General features: G+C 36.1%; 1 protein-coding gene across 2 annotated transcripts; it reads right to left on the reverse strand.

Moving 5' to 3' along the window:
• Nucleotides 1–2,645: 2,645 nt before the first annotated feature.
• On the reverse strand, nt 2,646–19,727 carry cpne3 (copine III). 2 transcript variants are annotated; one of them, XM_084399322.1, is made up of 17 exons: nt 19,516–19,727; nt 17,826–17,980; nt 17,567–17,746; nt 17,390–17,464; nt 16,733–16,804; nt 16,573–16,653; nt 13,723–13,812; nt 9,953–10,051; nt 9,777–9,863; nt 9,618–9,677; nt 8,509–8,642; nt 8,351–8,405; nt 8,221–8,272; nt 7,992–8,125; nt 7,676–7,912; nt 5,386–5,500; nt 2,763–3,611 (listed from the first exon to the last, which is right to left on the reverse strand). In XM_084399322.1, the coding sequence occupies exons 2-16, from the start codon at nt 17,973–17,975 to the stop codon at nt 5,390–5,392; spliced, it is 1,617 nt and encodes a 538-aa protein (XP_084255448.1). In that variant the 5' UTR covers nt 17,976–17,980; nt 19,516–19,727; the 3' UTR covers nt 2,763–3,611; nt 5,386–5,389. The 2 variants fall into 2 exon arrangements, with proteins under 2 accessions (XP_084255447.1, XP_084255448.1); XM_084399321.1 differs by lacking the exon at nt 5,386–5,500 and having other exon boundaries at nt 2,646–3,611.
• Between the last annotated feature and the right edge of the window lie 188 nt (nt 19,728–19,915).

Genomic DNA, 19,915 nt, shown 5'->3' on the forward strand with positions numbered 1-19,915 from the left:
CAATCCTAGCTATGTCCCGATTATCTTGATGGTTTAACAGATTATCTTATCAGATTTTCCCTTGGTGTGAGGTGTGTTAAGAGTGTCCGAACCTGCTCGGAAGAACGTCGGAGCCGCTCCGATCGCGAATCGTAAATATTAAACATGTTTAATATTTACGATCAGAAATCCTGATGTGTGGGGGGAACCCCGAGGACAAACGCGTGCACACTCTGGAGATTATCACGTGAAACAAAACAATATCCAATCAGAAAGCGAGATGATGGAAGACACGGTCATTCTCACACACACACACACACACACACACACACACACACACACACACACACACACACACACACTTGCAGGAAGCTTAATGTTAAGATTTAGGATTCATAAGTATAAATTTCGAGGAAACAAGCCTTTGTTTTTCATTTTAAGAGCAGAAATTTTACAATACCTAAACACAATATTGGGTTTGAAAAATAAGAAGGCTGCAAAGTGCGTTTCAATCTGTAAACATTTTCAAATTTTTGTTTAACTTTTAAGTTTGTCACTGTTTATGTATATGTCTTTTTATGTTTGTTTATCGGCTTTACTCTTTGTACCCCCCTGACTGTAATTGTAATTCTTAAAATCAATAAAAAAAAGATAAAAAAAAGAAGAAAAAAAAAAGAAGAAGAAGCTGAGTGTTAAGGGATCAGTGAGGTTCTATAGAGGGATTAAATAACTTTTTCTAAAGAGACAATAAATCCAATAAAGAATAAATAAAGACAATAAAGAATGAATATATTTCTGTATAAAAGGTTATATATAATGGTAATGTAGGTAGCCTACAATGTTTTTTTCACGTGAATTTTCTGTGAAAATCATTCCAAACACTATCGCAATTTCTTCCTGCATGTTGTCCGTCATGCTTATTCTGAAGTCTCACGATATTTTGCGAGATTCCCTGTGTTCATAGTTGAGACTCTGGTTAAAAATCTGTTTGTGTGTGGTGTGCTCTCTTTGTCACATCATGGCACACCACACACTATAGGAGCAAAACGCTTAAATCTAGGATTTTTTTGTCCTCATGTTTGTGGTCTGTCACATTTTGAAAATCTTATAAGATGTAAAAAATCTTTTGGTGTGTACCCAGCATCAGAGACTTGAAACTTGGCCAGATGGTAGGCCTCAATTTGGGGAGAGGCTGACAAGGTATGACCCTGATTGGCCAATAGGGGGCACTAAAGCGATCAAAAGTTTAAAACCGCTCAAAACTCCAAGACAATTTGTCGTAGACTCAAAGTGTATTATATTATTATATACATCTCCGATTTTATTTCCGCCATTTAGAATTTTGTCAAAAACCTACTTTTGCGAACTAGTCCTAGGTTTTTCGCCCGATCGGAATCAAACCAACGCAGAAAGATTCTCGAAGTTCTGATTCACGGTCGCTAAGGGGCGTAGACATATTTGTTATGGTGAAGCCGCATTTACTAAAATGGCTATAACTCAAGAACGAAATTAGATATTTTCACCAGACTCAGTACATATATGTACAGGCTCGGTCTTTGGTCACGTGAAAAAACTGCTCGCTATAATAGGACAAAAACATGAAAATGGCTATAACCACGCAATCGTAAGTCCGATGAAAATTAGCATGCAGTGTCTTTGTCCAAGGTGCCATGATAGTCTATGAGGACATTGGCATATCTCAAAAAACATGGCCACCATCGGCCAATGAAGTTTGAGCACTTATTAGACAAGGTTAACAGAGGCATAATTCATAATTGGAATGAAACTCGATGGACATGTTCGACTCATGGCCCTAAAGGTCTATAAGAATTTTGAAAGAAATCGGCCACTAGTTGGCGGTAAAGAGTTTTATACCTCTGTAATCACGTGGTGTTTCACACGTCCACACAATATGCATATCATTTGATAGATCTCCTCATACTGAACAACCTTAAGAACCACTGCTGTCAATCAAATCGTTCATTAAATATTAGTGATTATGTTAAAAACCTACTTTTGCGAACTAGTCCTAGGTTTTTTTGCTCAATCTGAATAAAAACAATGCAGTACTCTGGACTCTCTAGATCAATAATGCTCAGATCTTCTTGAAAATAAGAAAGTACATGTGACATACGACTCTAAACAAGCATGCACAATTTCAAAATGTGCCTCTATAACAGTTTAAAATGTAAACATTACAATGTTCCTATATGATTATATTGACATATTCCCTTAAATTGCCATTAAACCACCAGATGGCAATTGGCTAATTTTGCTCACTGAAATAGTTTATTTCAAGGGGTTTTTCATTTTAAATTACATTTAAACTTTATAAAATAATTATAATAACATTACAAGTCACATTTTGTCAAGGTTTACTACTAAAGTATTAGTATTGACAATTGTGCCATATTGAGTAATGTGAATCCTGAAGGAGACTTGACTTCTACTTATTAATAAAGTCTTTTCACAGGTGCTTTTGCATTCATATTTAGACATTATAAAATCACTTGTATAACAATTACTATTATAACATAATCATATTTTGTCAGAGTTTATCACTTAGGCTAATTTGTACTGAGCTCTCAGTTTTGACAATTCTGCCACAATGATTAATGTGAAACCTGAGAATGCTGTTATACAAAGGAGATTTGCAATACGCATTTAGTAACCTATCATTTATTTCAAATATCTATATGTACAACAAAATGTGTGTGCACGTGTGTGTCCAAGCATGCTTAGAGTGTATTAAGTATTATTGTTCAAGCCATTCGTTATTTTTTGTATACGTTATAACATATTCTCCATCATGGATATTTTATGGCATCAGGCTGTCAGCTCTACATTTCTGGTTGGCCTAGATCTCGCAGCTATAGGCCGATTTATTTTTTCAGGCACATAACAGGACCATTGACCCATCCAGATGTCAGTATTTCTATGACTTTTATCTGTACATGCAGATTGAGATTTGAGCACCGTTACTCAGTGTCTTTAGTTTTAAGCGCATTCTGGTCAACAGTCAAACATGGCATGTAAGCTGCCATATGATCTCCATTAAACGAAAGATTTTTTTGTATAGGCACTGCAACTTAAATGATCAGGCACATTAACATGATCAATATTACATTATGCATAAGATATAACAAAATAGCTTTGCAAGGCACTGATTAAGAAATCATATACAGATATAAAAAAATATGATGAAAAGTATATGATAATGACATGAAAATTTAAAGACATAATGCTGACTAATTTTGTAAGGAGTTAGCAGGAATTACTGGAAATAACAACAAAACACAAACAAAAATAATAGACCATTTCAAGATAATTTGGCACATGAAAACATGTAAATAAATATACAATGATTTGGTAAAAAAAAGTAAACTAATTTAAAAAAATTAATTTTCAAACCAAGTGGTAAATCTCTTCAAGAAAGCCTAAAGTTAGATTGACATTATGGTGATGATGATGTTTAATTGTAGGCAACAGGACCTTCAGTTCTGTGTCGGCTCATTTGGAGCGTCCACTGGAGTGTTTGAGTTCGGAGGTAGGAGCTTCATCATGTTAAAAAAGGTCACGACCTGACCAGGAACCTCTGCCAGAACACACTTAGCGAGCTCCTCTTTAGGAGACTACAGAGAGAGAGAGAGAGAGGAGAGAAAACATTAGTCATCGTATTTTCCTCTATGAGCAGCAGAGTATGGTTTGAGATGGTTATAAGTCCGCGGTCTTAAATTTCATTTAGTCAGGTCTTAAAAAAGATTTTACCCTCGTTCATTTCCAGAAACGCTGGCTGCATAAAGTTATTACAAAGTAGCAAAAAAGTATCTAAGTCGCTCGCCAAGAGGCAGTTCACATATCGCGTCTTTTTCGCGCTCAAGTTCATTCAAATGTAGGCGCGCGGTAGCGCGCTTATAATTGAAGCGACGCGCTCGTTTTTTTCCAGGCGCAGCAACATGAAAAAAGACATGAAGGCTGCGGGTGCACCCAAACACTACGGGTGTTTTTCTCTTCTCCGTAAATAAATTTTGTAACAGAGCTACAGCAAGTGTTTTTCGGCGGTGGAAATCCATTAGCCACTAAAACTTTTTTTGCCATTGTGGAGAGCGCAGTGCATGGTTGCATAGCAACGACAGACGCCATGGGAAAATCGGACCGAATTTTACTATTAATAATAAAAGATAAGCTAAACTGTATTGTAAATGTCAGTAAATCATTTTTTATAAAAAGAATGAGTCAAAAAAGATTAAAGTCTGAAATATGTGAGGTTTATCTTTTTATAAAAACCTTTTTTGTCAACATTATTTGAACTTGTACATGTTAGTATATAACGTGTTGCAATACACTTATAAAATCTGGCTATCATTTTTAATCGTATTATTTTAATGTTTATGTTAGTGTGTATTGATGCTAATTTTATTTGTTATTTGCTGTTTTTCGATATAAAACTTGGTGAATTGATTTCATTGTGTAGTATTAGTACTTTTTGAACAGGATTCTGTGATAACAGTGGTAATTTTTGGCACTATAATAATTAAATGAAATGTTCATGCCATTTCATCTCTAGTTATGATCAACTATGATCAACTAAAATCAACTAATTATGTGTTTTTTACAGTAGGCCTATAATATGCAAAGTACAATTTTCTATAAAAAAATTATATCTGATTCTGTTCTTTTCTCTGACACACGTTGTTGGGTCTGGAAGGTTACTAATGTGATTGCTTTATCTGTAAATTAAGTTAATGCTTTTTCAATTACTGAATTCATTGAAATAAAATGAATTCTTTGATTTGAATATTTTTTTGGCAATGCAAAAGGTCTGCAAGGTCTGCAAAGGACTGTAGGTCTTAAATTTCAATCTTTATGGTCTTAAAATGTCTTAAAAAGGTCTTAAATTTGACTAACTGAAACCTGCAGGAACCCTGTTTAATAGTTATAGTTTTAGGTACCAAAACCAAAGTATAGTTTAATGTTAACATTGCTAACAAAATAAAAGCTAGCCAGCTAGCCAACCACCCGACAGACGTGAGCTGTGTCTAGAGAAACTAATACTTTAGGAGTCCAACAACATGAACACGAGTATAAACAGTTTCATAATTGTGTGATACAACATGAATGCAGCATAAATTCATCATGCTTTAGAAACCCCTCATGCCTTGCATTTCATCATCATTCAACGTCCTTCCTTTGCCTCAGTTTGTGATGCCGTTTTAGGGCAAATATGGCATCCATGACCACTAATCCTGCAACAGTGATGGCTGCTTTCAATAACACAGATGAGTTTGAGAAAAAACAACATCCTGTCCGACAGCCGAATGCTTTGAGGAGCGCTAGTGTGCATTAAAAACATTCAGACAGAGGTGCATGGCAGAGGTCAGGTGCAAATAAAGAAGAGAGCCCTACATGTCTATGAGTTTATTGGCTCGTGTGGAGGCGGCAGGTTTATATAGCTGAAGTAGGATGTGACTTGTTGTGGTAATTCTGCAAGTACACATTGGGCAAGCATTTCCCTTGAGGCCTGAAATGAAATGGACACAAAGGTACAGGTGAGACGCTGCAAGCCATTACATGCTATAGGGACTTACATGCTATATTAAAGGGATACTCCACTTTTTTCGGAAATAAGCTCATTTTACAACTCCCCCAGAGTTAAACAGATGAGTTTTACCGTTTTAGAATCCATTCAGCCGAACTCCGGGTCTGACGGTACCACTTTTAGCATAGCTTAGCATAGATAATTGATTCAGACGAGTCCAGTAGCATTTCTTTCAAAATGACCAAAGAGTTTCAATATTTTTCCTATTTAAAACTTGACTCTTCTGTAGTTAAACCGTGTACTAAGATCGACGGAAAATGAAAAGTTGTGATTTTCTAAGCCTATATGGCTAGGAACTACTCTCATTCCGGCATAATAATCAAGGAACTGTGCGGCCGTACCATGGGTGCAGCAGGCGTAGTGATATGACGCAGTGCCTGAAAATAGTCCCCAGCTCGGTAACTTCTTCCAACGTGACCGGGACTAAGTTTGTCTAACCTATTAGACCTATTTTCAGGCGCTGCGTCATATCACTACGCCTGCTGCACTCATGGTACGGCCGCACAGTTCCTTGATTATTATGCCGGAATGAGAGTAGTTCCTAGCCATATAGGCTTAGAAAATCGCAACTTTTCATTTTCCGTCGATCTTAGTACACGGTTTAACTACAGAAGAGTCAAGTTTTAAATAGGAAAAATATTGAAACTCTTTGGTCATTTTGAAAGAAATGCTACTGGACTCATCAGAATCAATGATCTATGCTAAGCTATGCTAAAAGTGGTACCGTCAGACCCGGAGTTCGGCTGAATGGATTCTAAAACGGTAAAACTCATCTGTTTAACTCTGGGGGAGATGTAAAATGAGCATATTTCCGAAAAAAGTGGAGTTTCCCTTTAAGGGATTAAAACACTATGAATAAAGTTTGTGTTGTTCTGCTCTGCTCAGTGTCTACTGGCATAAAGAATTATGAATTGAGAATTATGGTTCCATTAATGGTCTTCGCACACACATTATCCACCGATTTGGACAGAACACCAATAAATGCAGTCTAAATCCTGAACTAATGACTTTTATAAGCCAATTAATTAAAGGAATACATTGCAACACTTTTGCTTGTTCTGATTGCTTGTTCATATCTTTTAGATAAATGATACAGTAGTATTTTATACAAATAATTAATAAATGTGAAAACATCTTTTGTTTGTTTCTGCTGTTATTAAATATACAATGCATTTATGCTACTTCTAAAATACATACCTTTTGCAAGAACTATTACATATTTATTTAGTCGAAATTATTGAATCACTTGGCAATTGAATTGCAATTTTTCCCCAAACATGAATCATTAAGAACCCATAATCGTTGAATCAAGGATTTGATCTAGAACCTGAATTGATATATTCCTTGCGATTCCCATCCCTAATTATGGCCACCATGAATATGCAAATAAAATGATATGAATCATATGAAAATGAACATATAAATAAACATAATTGGAGTATCACTGCTAAAGATGAAATAATACTCCAATTAGTTCTTAATTCTTTCCTTCAAAAATTATAAAAATCCTATGCAGCCAAAACACAACAATGTACACTTCCGTTCAAAATACTAAAATGTTTGGAGCCAGTAAGATTTTAAATAAATAAACAAAATGTAACACTTTTATTCAGCACGGATGCATAAAATTAATCAAAAGTAGCCAAAAGACATTTATGTTACAAAAAAAACACAACTGTTTCAGAAATTCTAAATAATAAATGTTTCTTGAGCAGAAAAATCAGCATATTAGAATGATTTCTGAAGGATCATGTGACCCTGAAGACTAAAAGTAATGATGCTGAAAATTCAGCTTTGCATCACAGGAATCAATTACATTTTAAAATATAATCAAACAGAAAACATTTATTTTATATTGCAATAATAATTCACAATAATAGTGTTTCACTGAATTTTGATCAAATAAATGCAGGCTTAGTGAGCATAAGAGCATCTTACTGACCCCAAACCTCTGAACGGTAGTGTAGATCTGAAAAAGAATACCTCAGAAAACACCAAAAGCTGTATGAGTTTGACCCCAAAAGAAAAAAAAGCGAAAGCAAATGCTAGCCCAAAATAGTTTGTGTACAAAACTCCTCAAACCAGTTTTCCACTCACGTTCTGGAACTTTCTGAAGGGCACAAACTGCACGATGTCACGCACAGCCGGTTCTCCCGTGACAGACTTCAGACGTCCGTCATCTCCGTCCAGAATCTCCATGTCTCCGAAGTCGGCTTTGCCTACGCCCACGATGATGATCGACATGGGCAAGCGTGAGGCGGCGACTATGGCCCCACGCGTCTGATCCATGTCTGTGATCACTCCATCCGTGATGATCAGCAGGACGTAGTATTGCTGAAACAGACAGGGGGCGGAGTCAGAGAGACATCAAAGAACCAGTGGATCGCATGTTTGAGTTTGAGTTGAACCTCACCGACGCCGTCTTCTGCTGTAAAGCCTGCTGTGCGAAACGAGCCACGTGGTTAATAATAGGAGCAAAGTTCGTAGGGCCGTAAAGTTTGACCTGAGGAAGGCACATCCTGTAGGCCTCCACCACTCCTTCCACACCTACGGGAACAGATTACACACACCATTTCTCGTTATTTGAATCACTTCCTTGGTGCTCCAGAGGGTGGAAAACTGATATTGTTAATGTAACATACCTGCACAGAATGGATTTGCAGGATTGAAGTTGAGAGGAAACTCGTGCGACACCTAGGGAAAACAAACAATACTAAACTGAGGCTTCTGGGAGTTAGTCACAGTAATAACAGCAGATGTACTTTCATTTACCTGCCATGTAGGAGGAATCTGGGCGCCAAATCCAAAAGCAGGAAACATTTTGTCACTATAGGATTTGAAAAAAAGCATGAGGCACATGTTGTTGTTGTAAATGTTTTAAATTATTTTAATGTATGATGAATTAAAAAATGTAACGGGCACCCTTGTACCTGTCATAGTCCTGGACCACAAGGCCAACTGACCAGATGGCTGAGAGATATTCATTCACACCTTGAGGACTGATGAAATGTAAAGATTCAGGTAACCTGGGGTCACCATTTGACCCTGTGAAGTCCACGCCCACCTGGAGGAGATGGAAGATGTTAACCAAATGGGTATGACATGAGTAACCTCGCTCCAACATGAAGGAACAGAATTCATCAAGATATAGTACAAACAAATATATGACTTTGCAAAAATTCCTGTCTTTTTATACATCACAAATAAAATAACAAATAAAAAAGTATTTATATTTAAAAAAAAAATGTTTTATAACTTTTATTTAATATATTATTTAGTATTAGTACTGTTTTTATAATTTATATTGTTTTTTTTATCATATATTTATTTATATATATCTATATTTATATATATGAATACGATATACAATATTTTATGATATACGAAATATATGCTTTGTCAACAAATACAATTCTATGCAAACATGTATGCATGTATAATAAATTAAGTAATGAAATAATACATAAATAAATATATTATTTATATTCTAAATATAACTTTTATTTTATTTATTAATTAGTATTATTACTGTTTTTATAATAAATTTAAAATACTTTTTATGTGTATTATAAAACATTGCTCCGATGTAATACATGCTGTCTGTTCATAAATAAATGTGTATATATATATATATATATATATATATATATATATATATATATATATGTATGTATGTATGTATATATCTATATCTATATGTGTATGTATGTATGTATATATCTATATATATATATATATATGTATGTAATATGTATGTATACATCTATATCTCTATATATATGTATGTATACATCTATATCTCTATATGTATGTATGTATATATATATATATATATATATACATATATAAATAAATACACACACAAAAAAATAAAAATAATAAAAATAATTATATATATATATATATATATAATAAAAATTATAATACAATTTTAATTGGAAAATAAATTTATCACATTTTATGTGAAAATAAAGCAACACAGAGATGTTAATAGAAAAGTTAGACTTTCTGTATAATTGAAGTGGAATGTAGAACTTACAGTGAAATTTATCTGGCAGCCTCCCATGATGTAGTCTAGAAAGGTGTATTCCTTGGTAATCTGAGACAGCAAACAAACATGTCCAGAGGCGTTTTGCAAAATGTAATGTGAGGAATGTTTAAAATGAAATCAAACGAGTATGCTTAAATGCCACCGTACCTGACAAACTTTCACACTCACAACTCCAGAATTCTTATAATTTTTCTTCTTCTGTTTCTTCTTACTGTTTATACAGTCAAACTCGGCCTGCAGGAGACAAATCAGCTGCTTTAGTTCAGAAACCTTCACACAATCATCGGGTACGGAAATCAAAAGTGTGTTCAGGATAATCCCACCGGAGCGCTGCGGGAGGCCGTTTGAAGACGCTTCATAGTGGTCTCAAAAATCCCAATCAAATCATGAGATCCATCGTTGTCGTAATCGTAACATTCAACCTAAAAAATACAGCATGAAGTGATCTTAGGTGAATGATAGAGAAGGGAATTGAGAGAGGTCATGCAGAAAAGCCCACTAAATGAAGAGCCATAGATAAGCACAGATCTATGGGTCAATCTCTTCTCTTCATTCAAAAACTAGTTAGACACCAGGAAAACAGCACACCAAACAGGTTAGGTTGAAGACCCTGTTTAAACCTGGTAATAAGACGACGCTAATACAGGCGTAGATGGGGTTTAAAACGTTCTGAGCTTGTCCACTTTCGACCACTGTAGTCGAAAATGCATTCGACCGGATTGCTTTTGTAGTTGTGGTGTATTGGGATAATGTGTATATATGCATGATGTGCATTCATTGGTTCCTATGCCTGGGAGAGGGTATTTAAGTCACGTGATGTGATTTCACTTTAACTTTACAAGCTCTCTTTAGAGTGCCCAACTCATCCTTAAAGGGTTAGTTCACCCAAAAATGAAAATTATGTCAGTAATTACTCACCCTCATGTTGTTCCAGCCATGTAAGTCTTTCATTCATCTTCGGATCACAAATTAAGATATTTTTGATTTTTGATTATTTTTGATATTACCGCCATCTACTGTACAAGATGACGTCCACAATAAGTGTCGAATTCAATAGCTTACATACAGCGCGCGTCTTCCTCTGCTTATAAACAGACCGTTTTGCGCTTCCGGCAATGTCGGGACGTCATCTTGTACAGTAGATGGCGGTAATACTCCCAAGGAGTGAGCAGCCAGTAACAAGTAAGTTAGTAGTAGAAGAAGAACGCCGTAATCTCAGTTCTCGCGCATGCGTCCTGGCGCTCCTGTGAACTCTCGTCAGAGGCCCACATTGAAGAACACTTATAGTTGGATAAAATCTTCATTTTTGTTGTTTTTCCGCACAAAAAGTATTGTCATCGGATGATAAACTTAATGTATAGACACTGTAGTCACTTGGACTATTTTAACAATGTTTTTTAGTAACTCTTCTGGGCCGGCGAGTTTCGGTCCCTCTGAAAGCCTATGGAGGAGTGAGACAGCTGTCAGATTTCATCAAAAATATCTTAATTTGTGATCCGAAGATGAACGAAAGACTTACATGGCTGGAACAACATGAGGGTGAGTAATTACTGACAAAATTTTCATTTTTGGGTGAACTAACCCTTTAAAGACTTCACTATACTTGTCCAGCGCTTCTTTTCATTTCATGAATGTTTGGTTTCAGGAAGTCCAACCTGGTGCGAATGTGTCTCAGATGGTGTAGGAATAAAATAAATCAGATGGTGACTGACCTGTGGTACAATTGTGCGATATCGCAATAAAAATAAAGATAGTCTATCATCAATGCACATCATGCATATATACACATTATCCCAATACACCACAGTAGTGAAAACGGTCATGTGGTCAAACAGCCACAAAAGACCGTTTTCTCTCCGCCTACTGACCTGACGCGGAAACATTATGGGTAACGCGATAGCCAGACAGGATTTAAACTTTGTCGGCCGAAGAACCAAATTTGGTTTGAAGTCGATATCTCGCCCTCGTCCACTTGTGATCTGATCGACCAAAACTAATACCAGGTGTAAACAGGGCCTAAGTGAGGAAATGTATGAAAGATGTTCTAGATGGGCAACCTGCCATCTCCACTGTTGTCTACATAAGATTAGAAAAAAGAACATTCTCTGAATCCTTTTCTAGAACAGCGAGTCTTTCTGAGGAAATTGCGTCATTTGTACTCCATGACTTACTACTGAAATACAGTAATTAACAGTATTGTGAACGCAGTTATATCATTTGAACTTTAATGTGTAATGCAAATATAACATTTAAATAAGTATAATTAATTATACTCAAGACTAAAATTTCATCATTTGATATTATTTTTAGTATTATTATTACTTTTTATTACTATTCATAATCAGTAGTATTATGTATCTGTATTATTACTTTTTATTTATACATTCATAATCATTTGTAATCATTGTATTTTGTGAATCGTAATGTTCTTCAAAACATATGTGGGGGAGAGAGACTTTGGGTGACTTTGAGTGTGTGCGGGGAGAGTTAGAGACTGAAAGTATTTGCAGTGTATAGTTTCCACCGGAATAGTATATACATTCCTATGTTAATGGGAACAACATGTTTATCTGGTAAGGTAGTTTTTTTTTTAGTCAGCATATAAGAACTGAAATTCTGTGTCTACGGCAGAGAAGATGACCGAGAAGTCCATTGTCAGTCTCTCTTATGTCAAAAATAAAAAATAAATAAGAGATCTCTTGACAAAATAACTGGTGTCTGTTTCCATGAAATTAAACAACAGGGGAAAAGCAAGATTTTTAAATCTACAATACACAACTTATTTTTTTTTAATTATTAGTATTATTTTAATAATATAATTGTACATATTCTATATATTTATAGATTCTATTTAATTAATTTTGTTTTTCTATCAGCAAATTCACATATCCCATTCATCACCATTTCATTTGAATGAGTTATAATAAATAAATTAATTTGACCAAAATTATACTAAAATGCTTTTACTGTTTATGTAATTTTTTTAAATGCCTTATACATAACCAGAAAAATTGTCTTTGTCCCTCCACTTTCTGTCCATTATTTTACCTTTGGGGCAGTTGTGGCCTAATGGTTAGAGAGTCGGACTTGTAACTCGAAGGTTGCGGGTTCGATTCTAAATACTGTGTGTCCATGGTTTGCCGTGTGTGTGTGTGTGTGTGTGTTCAATACTCACTGCTCCTAATGTGTGTGCACTAATTTGGATGGGTTAAACGCAGAGGACAAATTCCGAGAATGGGTTGCAACTTGCAATACTTGGCCTTCACTTCACTTCAGCCCTATTAATTCACCTTTATTCATATTTCATCTTATTTGAACCATTTGGGTATTATGGACGCTTGTTTCCACCAGGGAATAAAAAAAAATTAAAAAGGTAATTCTACGTTTTTTTCCCTCCAAATTGAGATATAAACTCAAAATTGCGAGATAAAACATAATTGTGAGTTTATATCTTGCAAATCTGACTTTATAACTTGTAATTGCGACATCATATCTCACAATTTTTACTCTAAAAAAGTCAAAATTGTGAGATAAAAAGTCACAATTACCTTTTTTATTCCATGGCAGAAACATAGCTTTCATTGGGTTTGTTTCTTTAAGTTTAGCATTAACCTTTCAAATGAAAATTTAAGGATTTTAGGATTTCAAAATTTTCCGATACAAACGCCAATGTTTCCTGAGAATGACCTTAGTAGTTAAAGAGTACACACATGAAATGACCTCAATCAGGAAACAACAGTTTGACAGAATAGCTCCCTTCTAATGATCTATGAAAGACACACTAGCAGCTATTCAGCGACACACACATTTATGAATCAGATGAAAAATACCTTCTTGTATGCTGACAGTGAGTTTCCCATTAAGATGCTTTTGCAAGAAAAATAAAAAAAGTCACTGATTGCAAGCCAACAAAAAACCCTCTGTCTGACAAGCCAAAGCAAAGCCAGAGTTGCATAGCCTGTACAATTAAGCCAGAACAATTACAAAATGTTAATCTAAGAGGCAAGCATTTCATATGACACTTGTGTTAGCACAGGGAGCCTTTTTAACACTATAATACATTCTCATAAGGACCAATAAACACAGTCTCTACCTTGATTGGTTTCTCCATGTCCCCTGCACAAAGAGACCGTAGAGGGACTTTAAAAGGCCTCCAGCAAGGATTCAAGTTATACTTCACCACCTGGTATAAAAGATAACCATTAACACTTACAATAAACATTTACAACAACCATTCAGAAACCTATTATGAGGACCTATTATGCCTCTTTTAAAGTGTTGTTATTTGTTTTTGTGGTCTACTAGAATAGGTTTTCATGCTTGAATGTTCAAAAACACATTCTTTTTCACATATTTGACATTGTTGCAGCACCTTTCTTCCCAGTCTGTCAGTAACGCTCTGAGGTTTCCCTAAAGCATAGTTAGCCAACTATGGTCGCAAGTTCCGTCACAATCAGCATAGTTCAACGAGTCAGTGTTTCCAGAAGCCATAGTTCCAATGAACATTCATCGGAAATTTGTGTGGTTGTAACGACAGCCTGTGGTTAGAAGCATTGTTTCTTGTGTGCATGACATGTGGACTTAAATCCTTATCTTGAACAAAATAAGCAAGCTGACATTCAGTGCAATCTATACATTTCATTTCGAATACATACAAATTTTATTTACGTCTTTTAGTTTGTCAAGAGATTTGTTTTTTAAGAGTGTGCATTAGGGCTGAAACGATTCATCGAGTTACTCGATTAACTCGATTACAAAAATTCCTCGAGGCAAAAACTCTGCCTCGAAGCCTCGTTAAATTCCTACGACGCGCACTATACGCGCAGGGATCTGATTGTTTCACACGGACCGTTGTTCAATGTTCAGAAAGTACACCATCGCGCGTGATACATTTTTTATTTAGTTGGCGCGATGGCGGAGAGTAAAGATGTCCATAAACGGCAGAGAATGTCTAAAGTTTGGGATCATTACATACAAAAGGAAGAGAACAAGGTGCAATGTGTCTACTGCAAAGTAGACCTGGCATACCACAACAGTACGACTTAAGTGATTCAGCATCTGAACCGAAAACATCCACTCCATGCTGTTTCACCAAGCGTCGCTGAAACAAGGTAACGTAGCCTAAAGCCTGTTTTATACTTCTGCGTCAAACTGCCGCCGTAGCTACGTCGTAGGCTGTGTGTAGCGCGCGTACCCTTCGGCGTACCCTGACGTGCACCTCTCCAAAAATGTAACAACGCGTCAATTCTACGCGGACACAAGCGCTGTGATTGGTCTGCCAGAACCCCTCCCTCGGGGTTTCATGCTCCCCAGGTGCGCGTCAACGCGGACAACGACACAGAAGTATAAATTAAAACCAACACGTTGCCTACGGCGTATAGGCTCCGGCGTATGTCCGACGCAGAAGTATAATGAGGCCTTAAGCCTATACATTGATGTTTGCTGATTTTAATCCCATACTGTATTTGTAGCAATGTCGTGATGCGGTTTGACTAGATATGACGTTTAGCTTTGATGTTTTTAAGTAGTAAACGTATTCACGTTCAATTGCAAGAGTATAGCCTAAAAAAAAGAACCCCTTCACACACACACACACATGCATGCACCCTCGTCTCTCTCACGAGCCAGTCAGACCAATTGCGGCAATGCATCACATATGCTTAAACTTTTATGTAGCCATTGTATACATTGTGTACCTGTTTGGCTTGATATTTTATATTCATTTATTTTTGTTCTCAGGTGGGTAATTTGCAGAAGGTGCAATCCTTTTTTTTGTAATGTTGTATTAAGAAGACAAAACTAAGGCCAAATGGCCTTTACTATTTAAGTTTGTATTCATAGTTTTACATGTTATACATGTTTTACAGTAAGTTGACTTAACTGTATTGTTATATAATTGTTGGCACTGGTACTTATAAACACTAAATGGGTAAAAATTGCAATAAATAGGCTTAGTTTTGGAGCCAAATGTTGGAGTTGGAATAAATACCTCTGTTTTTTTTTTTTTTGAGAAATAAAAGCCAAATGCTTGATCATTTTACAGCCACATCATTTTCGTTATGCATTATTTGTTTTGGTTGTTTAAAAACACACCATTTTTTTAATACGATTAATCGATCGATTAAGTGCTAGATTAATCGATTACAAAAAGAATCGATAGCTGCAGCCCTAGTGTGCATGTGCGTACGTGTTCTAGTATGTAAGAATCTGGAAATAAACCAAAATTTAGGAATTAGTCCTTAAATCACCGTAATTTAGCACACACAAAAAAAAAAGATCTCAAACTGATTTATTAAAAGAAGTTATTACTCCACCACGTGCATGCCATCATTATCCAACGTGGTTGAACGACAAATTTGCGACAAAACGGTTTCAGGAAACAGTCGTGACTAGCTAGTTGATTTCTTCAACGATGCATCGTACTATGGTAGTTAAGCAACGAGTTACGCTGTTGTATGGGAAACGCAACCCTCTTTAGTTCCTGTTTCTATAAAGCCCCTCCTTCTGAAAACCACAATGTGCTCTGATTAGTCAACTGGACCAATGTGTGGTGATTGGTCAACCTCTTTTAGCGTGTGTGTTTTGGAAATGTCACGCTCTTACCATAATTGCGAGTTTCAACAGACTACTAACTCGACCAGGCCTCGTCCCTTTTCTTTCGCGTATGGCTTGGAAAAAATTCTTTAAATGAGGAATATTTTGTAACGTGTGTGTTCCTGGAAGAAAACTCAAGACTACAATCAAGGTGTTTCAGGGAGTTCAGAAACAGTGTGCACTGATATAGAGAACAACTCCCTTTTGAGTGGATTTGTGCTGTGTAACTATACAGACATTTTTCATGCTCAAACAGCAACATTACACACTAAAGAACGTTTAAAAAGGCATAATAGGACCCCTGTAAGTTTGTGTACATCTACAAACAAACACACAACACACAATGCACCTCAGTTCTGTGAGCAAGCTGCCAGCCTGTTTCCGTCTGCCTGTAAAATTCCAGGTACGGGTCTGATTTTCCAAGGAAATCCTGCAGCAAATTCCACATTTAGACATCGAATGCATTTTACCATTTAAAAGTAAAGATAATTCACAAACTCACGTCTTACCTTTTTGTCCAATTTTCTGGCCTCCACCTCAAAATTCACAACTCTGTTGTCCTTGATTTCCTCTGCGCTGATCTAATGTGATCAGATATTTGCTGTTACAACACGGCAATGGTGATCATATGGACAAAGACGTACAGTACCATTCAAAAGGTCAGCACAACTTTTGTTCATCAAGGAAGCATTAAATTAATCGAAAGTGACATACAGTTTGGACTGGCGGTCTGGTTCTGTTCTTAGTTTAGTTGTGTGCCAGAACTAGTGCTAAGCTTGATTTCTTTTGAACTTTCAATTCATCAAAGAATCCTGAAAAACTGCATCATGGTTTCAACATTAACATTTAAAATGTTTCTTGAGCAGAACAATCTGCATATTAGAATGATTTGTGAAGGATCGTGTGAGACTGGAGTGATGATGCTGAAAATTCAGCTTTGCATAGGAATAAACTTTTTTTTTTTTAAATATATTAAAATAGAAAATTGTAATAACATTTCACAATATTACTGTTTTTACTCCAAAAAAAAGAGACTTACCAACCAATCTTACCAACCCCATACTTTTTAACGATAGTTTATGTATGTCTATCACCAATTATTCCTTACATATTCATGTGAACTTTCAGTTGATGTGAATATGATGTTAAATATCATGGACATTCACCGTAATTGTTCCCTTTCCTGCAGGTTTTTTGTTCTTCAGCACCAAAGGTCTCGTCAACTTGCTACTGGAAACAATCTGTACAGAAATTGAAAAAAAAGGGGGAAAAAACACATTAGATAATATTTTTTTAAAAATCATTAAAACATGGATGCTTTGTTATATACTCAACTGTCTTACCTGACCCAACGAGCACTCAAACTCGCCCAGGAAGTCGTCATCACTTAAATCGATGGTTTTATTGTCAATATCATAAACTGCAAATCTGAGTTTCTGAACGATCTCAAAGTAGTAATCAACGACAAACTTCTTGGCAAATTTTGGGTTCAGGCAGTTCTTAACCCTCTCAGTTCTATCGACCTACGAAACAAAAACACATTCTTTTCAATATTCATTTTCACACAGACATTTGAACAATTTGCACAACAAGTCGACTGACTTCAAACCACTGGTTTCCAGATGCATTGAGCAGGACACACAGCGGGTCGGATTTGGACCCCACATCCATGTCCAGCAGGTTTTCACAGGAGATCGTCAGCTCCACTTTGGACACACACTGAGTTGCCATTGGACTTGCTGAACTTGCCATGGGAACTGAAAGCATTTGTGATAAAAGAGGGTTTTTAAGCCACAAAACTGGCAAATAGGCATATTAGGAACAATCCAGTGGTTTCTGTATTTCCCTTCGTGCTCAATAACATGATGTGGCATCTATAACCACTACTTAAATAGGCCAAGCAGCAATATGTATGATAAGGTCATATATCATTTAGGCCTACTTAATTTTTTAAGGCTAGTTTTTAGCACCTAGACATGTACAGGGGTTGGATAATGAAGCTGAAACACTGGCCAAATAGCTTGAGTTATAAGCAAAGTTTTAGTTTCCCACGCTAATTATTTGTTCGAATGGTCTGACTTGTCAGAACACACTCTGTTTGAATCCAACTGGTTCTGCAACTAAAGAAGGACAATGTGAATATAGTTTAGAATCAATAAACGATTTATTCAGTGTTGCTAGTTTTGTTTCGTTGTAAATAGATGTTTCATTTGAACTGATTATGGTGGTTTGGATTCTCCCTGCTCAATTAAAGTCATAGCGTGCTTTGATTCAGGTCATAACATCTCATTTGTACTATAACATTACACATGACATAACCACACTTATTGTGGTAACCACATAACCACAATGTATGTTATTTAAATTAGCACATTTACAGTATATATGCCAAAACCCAAAAGTGATGTCCGGACAAGGAAAACTGACCCATCATCACACATGAGTTCAAGCAAATACATGTAATTATAACATATAATAATAAAGACGAAGTTTATGTATGCGCTTAAGCAGTTTACTTTGTATTGTGTATAATCATAGTTATATTTTAGTGTATAATCTTATTTAAGTGTGAATAATATAGTAGCGTGAGTAATTTAGGCCTCTGCAGTGATTGACAGGTGTGTGTGTGTGGGTGTGTGGTTGAGCAGAGTGATCTGTAGGCTACAGTAATTTGAACAGATGTGAGGTGTGTGAGGAGTCACTGTGTTTGCGTGAGAGGGACAATGGAGGCTCTAGAAAGGAAAATTTGACTTAATATCAGAGCAGTCAGTCATCTCATACTAATTTGTTAATGTTAATGGTATGTAGCCTAAATTAACTCCAAGGTACTTCTCACAAATAGCTTTGGGCATGTAAATAACTGGTACGTGATCAGGGTTATTAGTTAACTGAAACTAAAACTGAAACCAAAATCATTAAAAGATTGTTGTTACTTAAAAAAAAAAAAACTTATTTTATTTCAGCTATTTGCTGATTTTCATTAAGTGTATGCCTACTAAATTAACTAAAGCTTTATTAACTTGATGTACTAAAATAACTAAAAGTTACTAAGTTACTGATCTATCATTATTAAACTAAATAATTCATGTACATACTATTAAAGCCGTTTTGATTTTGCATTTGACACATACGGTATAGATATGGATCAGCTAGAGACACGTTTATGTTTATAATGACGTCATCATCTTGCATTGTGCAATACTCATGTTGCTACGGAAATAATTGCGTTCACTACAATTCTGTACCGTGAGTATCTCGATTTCAAGCCATGAAAATAGTCTGAATAGCTTACCTCGGGTTAGTTAGCAGTTGGTGTCTGACAAGGAAAGTTAATAGTTTTTGGTTCAGTCTGGTTTCTCTTTCCTTGTGTCTCGATGATGTGAGGCTGGCTGTTATAAATGTATAGTTAAACAGCCGAGTCCCCAGACCCTAAAGTAAAGCGACTGTTTTGATCTATACTTGAGGGAGTGGGACCGTTGAGCCTGACCCCGCCCCGCTGGCAATACTGCGCATGCGCGGTAGAGTAGGAAACGACTGTGACAGCCAGTCAGTGGGAGTGTCTCCACAAAGGGCCAGTTGCACACTGAATTCAGAACCGCATACTAGCATACTACTCTTCCTATGTTCCCCTATTTCTTTCTATGGCACAAATAGTAAAAGTAGAGTGTTAGAATGCGGTTCTCCAATTCAAA

The sequence above is a fragment of the Rutilus rutilus genome (assembly GCF_951802725.1).
Source record: "Rutilus rutilus genome assembly, chromosome: 24".
Taxonomy (NCBI): domain Eukaryota; kingdom Metazoa; phylum Chordata; class Actinopteri; order Cypriniformes; family Leuciscidae; genus Rutilus; species Rutilus rutilus.

Coding starts and splice junctions, on each gene's coding strand:
- cpne3 (XM_084399321.1), bottom strand. CDS start 17,975: ATGGCAAGTTCAGCAAGTCCAATGGCAACTCAGTGTGTGTCCAAAGTG. Junction 17,747..17,825: donor CTGGAAACCAGTGGTTTGAA/GTCAGTCGACTT, acceptor TTTGTTTCGTAG/GTCGATAGAACTGAGAGGGT. Junction 9,864..9,952: donor CGGCCTCCCGCAGCGCTCCG/GTGGGATTATCC, acceptor TGTCTCCTGCAG/GCCGAGTTTGACTGTATAAA.